Source organism: Rhyacophila brunnea, unplaced genomic scaffold, assembly GCF_057557595.1.
Source record: "Rhyacophila brunnea isolate RB1 unplaced genomic scaffold, BYU_Rbru_1.0 scaffold_14, whole genome shotgun sequence".
In the NCBI taxonomy this organism is placed as follows: domain Eukaryota; kingdom Metazoa; phylum Arthropoda; class Insecta; order Trichoptera; family Rhyacophilidae; genus Rhyacophila; species Rhyacophila brunnea.
This window is the reverse complement of record NW_028232796.1, coordinates 13147293-13152517: the sequence shown is the minus strand read 5'-3', so window position 1 is coordinate 13152517 and position 5225 is coordinate 13147293. Positions and strand designations below refer to the sequence as shown.

The 5225-nt window shown below is 37.4% G+C and overlaps 1 protein-coding gene across 2 annotated transcripts; it reads right to left on the bottom strand.

Annotated features, from left to right (window-relative positions):
- Positions 1-1026: 1026 nt before the first annotated feature.
- On the bottom strand, positions 1027-4644 carry LOC147075637 (uncharacterized). Of its 2 annotated transcripts, XM_085941933.1 has the most exons (3): positions 4026-4644; positions 3778-3906; positions 1027-3634 (listed from the first exon to the last, which is right to left on the bottom strand). In XM_085941933.1, exons 1-3 carry the CDS (start codon positions 4093-4095, stop codon positions 1695-1697), a joined length of 2139 nt encoding a protein of 712 aa, XP_085798059.1. In that variant the 5' UTR covers positions 4096-4644; the 3' UTR covers positions 1027-1694. The 2 variants fall into 2 exon arrangements, with proteins under 2 accessions (XP_085798059.1, XP_085798058.1); XM_085941932.1 differs by having other exon boundaries at positions 3778-4127.
- Between the last annotated feature and the right edge of the window lie 581 nt (positions 4645-5225).

Sequence of the window (5225 nt, the reverse complement as noted above, 5' to 3'; positions counted from 1 at the left end):
TCTATGAGAATGTCGACGAATTGAAGGGTGTCCTGGCGGTGGGTAAGACGGAAGAGCTAGGCAAAATTGTAAAGTTATTTAACAGAATAGGAGTGAGGACCTGACCGACGGATCCCCTTCTAGAAGAGAAGAGGCGATATGACAGCGAGTCGCAGTCAAAGCCTCGGTAAAATCACAAAAAAAAAAAAAATTACCTAATTTTATTTTAAAAGTATTGATTTATCTTTACCGCATGAGAAAAACATAACGTGTAATATGTAGGAGCAAGCGAGATTGGGGTAGTCTTAATAAATGGGGCAATAGGAAAGAAAATATACAAGTAATCGCAAATTCTAAATTTGAAAAATAAACTGACATAATGAAGGAATTTTAATCGGATCGTGAAATAAAACAAAAATAATGAGATTATCTCACAATTGTTTACAGTGCAGTACTATCATAACGAATATATTATTTTTTACACTTTTTTTATACCCACCATGGCCGCGTGGCTTAAGACTTAAAGTCTATAGTGTCGAGGGTCCCCGGTTCGAATCCTGGGTCTGGCAAGTACACATATTGTTTTTCAATTTGTGTATGAGTCAGAGTATGGACCTAATAGGTTGAGCAAGTGGCTGACATCCATTTCCCGTAAAAATAAAATCTGTTAATACAAACCTCCACTCTGTGGAGGCCCATATGATCCTATTAGGATCGGACATGGTCAAAAAAAATAATAATTTTAATAAACTATGTTTTTATGAAATGAATAATTTACAATTAAATCACATTTGCCGAAATCCAATGGATGAATGTTTTAAAGTTTAAGCCCCAGGTTTTTAAAATAAATCTAATAAGTATTTTGTTAAAATATTTCTTAATTGCGTAATAAATTAATAAACTGAAGTTTGTCTTGTTCTAATATCGTCGCCGTAGATGTCAAGGGAGCCAGTCCACAAAATCATAATGCTGAGAAATCGGCGCGCAAAGATTTTGTGTGACAAAAAAAGGAACAGTTTTTGTTTTAACTTTTTTATTTTTAAAGATAGAATTGTGAAACTTTGAACGTAGATACTTTGTGATATTATCTTTTTATTATTTTGAATGAATAACTAAAAAAAATTGTATTTTAAAAGTTATGTGTGTTATATCTCTTGACCACTGAATATTGACATGTACAGTTGGCATACTTGTGCGGTAGTCAAAAGAGTTAGGCCTCTTATGCCTGTTGAACACTGAGAATTTGTGGACAAAGCACTAACATTTTGTGGATATACTCTAAAGAAAAGTCTATTATTGACCTTTTATGGTGCCCACCTTAACCTAGAATCTACCTGATTTCATTCAGTATGTGAACATAGTCGTCTCTAAACAAAAAGTTAGCTTTTCAAAAATATAATTACATTGTTGTTTTAATTTAATCAAACGCTTTTTTTGTAGTACTTATTCCATTTTTAATCAATAAATTAGGACCGGTTTCATCCGCCTCAGAGGGACATTTTCAACTTGTTCATTTCAGTTGAAAATGTCCCTATGAGGCGGACGAAACCGGTCCTAATTTATTGATTAAAAGTGGAATAAGTACTACAAAAAAAATGCGTTTTATTAAATTAAAACAACAATACAATGCAGTTACACCATGAATTGACAGTTAACAAAATAAAAGAAAAAAATATATAATTACAATTAAGTTACAATAAAACTAGACACACATTTTAATCATCTCCATCGCTCTCTGAGCTGCTGTTTTTCTGAGTTGGACGATCTTCAGGCTCCAAATTTTTATAGAAGTCGTGATAGGTTGACGGAATGCTACCTTTTTGGCATAGTTTTGACAGATCTTTTAGTTTACCTTGGTCAATTCTAGGTTTGGAACTGTACAGCCTTGGTACTTCTAGGGTAGGTACGTTTCGATGCCGTCTTCGCTGGATTTGTAGTGACTCAAAGTTATTCTGGCTCAATTGGTATTTATAAAAGATAGTCGTGGGTTCACCTTTGCGATATTGGAACCACTTTACCTTTAGCCACTTCATTTTGTCTCCATTTTCCGACAGAGTTTTATTGGTCATCACTTGACTGCAATATTTCTTGTAATCGAAGAAGTCGGAATATTCCATTTCCACAACCTTATGGTAGGGGTTACTAGTTTTCGCGGTACGGGCGACCATATACCATCCTTCTGGTGTGAATACGTCCACTTTCCTTCCTCGGGCCTCTATTGTGGAGTGCACAGAATCGCACTCCATTTCGGAGTGCCCTGATTCCATAAATTTTTGGTTTATTGTGTTGATGGGCAGCTGTTCCACGGCACGTAATAACATTGTAGATACAACTGAGTTGCGATTTTGACCTGAAGCTGTATCCGAATACAGAGTTACTTCTTTTTTGGGGCCTACTGAAACCAAGAGCTTCCACAGGCACGTGGCGACCTCCGAAGCACCCTTTGTACCTGCACCTTCATGCCACATGTAGTTCGTCGCTTGTCTAGTAGCCAGGTCATACACTGTGAAATTGTAGGTTTTCAGCTTTTTGGTATAATACAACTGTCCTACTTGCAAACTTGGAGTCAACAATATTTTTTCCAGATCCATGGTAAAGCAACTAATTGTTGGATCACACATAGCTTGGGCCTTGTCGATTTTTTTGTGTTCTCTCGCTTCCTCTTTTCGAGTCAAGTGCAGTTTGTATTCCTCCTCGTCTTTTGCCTTCTCTTCGTCTGACTTGTTCTTGTACTGAGTACAAAAGTCACACTGATCCTTTTTAGGAGTGTGAAAGCCGTAGTTAAATTCTGTGACAAAGATCGATTTGTAGAAGCCGTGCTTTTCTGGTTCAACATTATGCTCCTTGCAATACTCTACATAGTCCATGTAGATACGAGTCTCGCTCAAACCAGAAGGCAAGTATTTTCTCTTACTGCTGCTCCGGCAGTAATGGGAAGCAACTACGGGCAACGATTTGATGTGGTCCCTGATTATGTTCCTCACTTCCTCTGGTTTTTTGTTGGGCGGTTCTTTGTGACCTCTCCGATCTATATCAGTGACACCTGAAGGAGTCAACTTTTTCATTGCATTTTCAACTTTTTTGCTCGAGATGTCATATGTCGCCAAAAAGAACTGTTTGCACACTTGGGCTCTCAATTCATTACACATCACAGAGTATTGCAAGGTATACTCTCGTTTGGTGCAGTCTCCATGGTACCTTCGTTTCACTGGGATACGATTTATACTGTTACCAATGAAGGCCCATCTTGCTCTTTCGGAATCCAGACTCAGATAGTCGGCCAACATTTGCTCCCGCTGTGATTTTCCTATTTTGGATGTGCATTTATAATGGCACTTACAGTTAACTTCTCTTATCGCCCTTGCTCGAATTTTTTTTCCGGATCTGCTTTGATATTCGCTGCCTGCCATTCTCAATATCTTTTGTGAATTCCGCTTCCACATTTTTGGGTTTCGCTTGCGTTTCCTACTTAAATCATCTGTAGTCTGATCTGTAGAAGTGGGGATGGATGATACAGGATTGTTACTATGGTTGCTCTCGGTTATTTCAGAAGTATAAGTTCCTGAAACATTAATGTTGTGTTGATAATATGCAGGTTCCTGCTGGCATGACTCATTTGAATCTAGTAGTGTTGGTGCCAGGTTGACGTTCCAATCTGTAAAACAAAACAAAGTAGTTTATTTCTTTGAAACTACCAAGGTAAATATTAATAATTTGTTATTAGCAAATGACTCTCTGATGGTCACAGGTTTTAATCAAACCAACAATTATTGATAACCAACAAATTAAAATATTGACCTCCCACGTGTGTGCTTGGAGAGACATTTTGGAGCTCTGTATATATGGCTGGACCAGCAATCTTGTCCGGAGCTTGCATATTCAGCTCGAGGTCTGCACATCCAGCTTGTACGGCATTCCCGTGAGAGTCTGTAAAAGAAATAAAACTAATACAGCTTGCGCACACATTACTCATTGCTGTCAAAGCAGCCTGAATCAACATTTTTAACTAGTAAGTGTTTTTAGCTCAATATTTCATCGACACTTACCTTTACGGGTATGTTGATTAGTAGAATTTAAAACGGCTGCAACCATTAGTCTCCCACGTGAATAGTTCATTATTTAGCACCTTTTCTCACTGAATCACAACTGAATACAACAATCACACTAAATACACTGAATAAAAATGCTTACAGTCGCAAACCCAAAGAAAAAAGATCACCAAATAAACCAACCGCAATGTTAGTATGAATAATATGACACGATACAGGTGCTGGCGTGAATAACCCGACTCGCTAAACTCAGTTTTCTCTGTTTCTTATGCTGAGTTAGAGCAAGACAACACTATAAATCTTTGTCGAATGTGAGCCGAGGCGTGCGTACCGGGCCACAGATTGAGCGGGAAGTCCCAGTGGTCAACAGCGTTAAGTCACATAATCATGTGAAATTATTCGGAAGTCAAAAGACTTATGCGGCTTGTCGTCATTGACTACTTTAATGTATGTGTGCTAGGTCTATTGGCAATTTACAAAATACTCATACATAGGGCTTTTTGTGGCTCAAATCCATTGACCACGGCATCTTTGATGGTTTTAAAATGCTTTTGTGTACTTAACTCATTTTCGCCAAATGTGTGGCTTGACTCCCTTGACATCTACGGCGACGATATGCCTTGATGCTTTATTATGAGTTTTTTTTAATAAAATAGTACACACTTGTACTATAAAGTGATCGATGAACCAAGTGAGACGATTATTGTACTCTTGCAATCATCGCACTGAATCCCTTCAACATGTACCTATTTCCTCTGCGAATTTCGTATAAATATAACACCAATTTTATACTATACTATTATAAAGATTAAATCTCAGACATTATCAAAATTACTAAAACAAAAGACATATGCTTCTATGGTACATAGAGTTAGAAATGAGCTAGAGTGTTTTATATTATAAAAAACGTGAATTTTAGGCCATGAAATAGTATGAAATAATAATAACATTACGTTATTTAATTTTCAAACTTTTTCGGCGAGCTTTTTTATAGCTACGAGCCGAGCTTTGAGCTTTATATGGTAGAATACAAGACTTATGTGGTGTTCTTTTAGGCGACACCAAAGCACCAGGCACCCACTGCCTGCGACTTGGAATAAGAAAAATCATTTATTATTCAGGCCGAGTCTAATGTGGGTAGTATGGGATGTGGTCCTCGGCTCTGTACGGATTTATTCAAAATATCTGGGAAAGCTT

What these genes read in the sequence shown, in the direction of transcription:
- LOC147075637 (XM_085941932.1), bottom strand. Translation starts at nt 3,979, where the DNA reads ATGTTGATTCAGGCTGCTTTGACAGCAATGAGTAATGTGTGCGCAAGC. An exon ending in TCCAAGCACACACGTGGGAG is followed by an intron (nt 3,635 to 3,777) that starts GTCAATATTTTA and finishes TTTGTTTTACAG; the next exon opens with ATTGGAACGTCAACCTGGCA.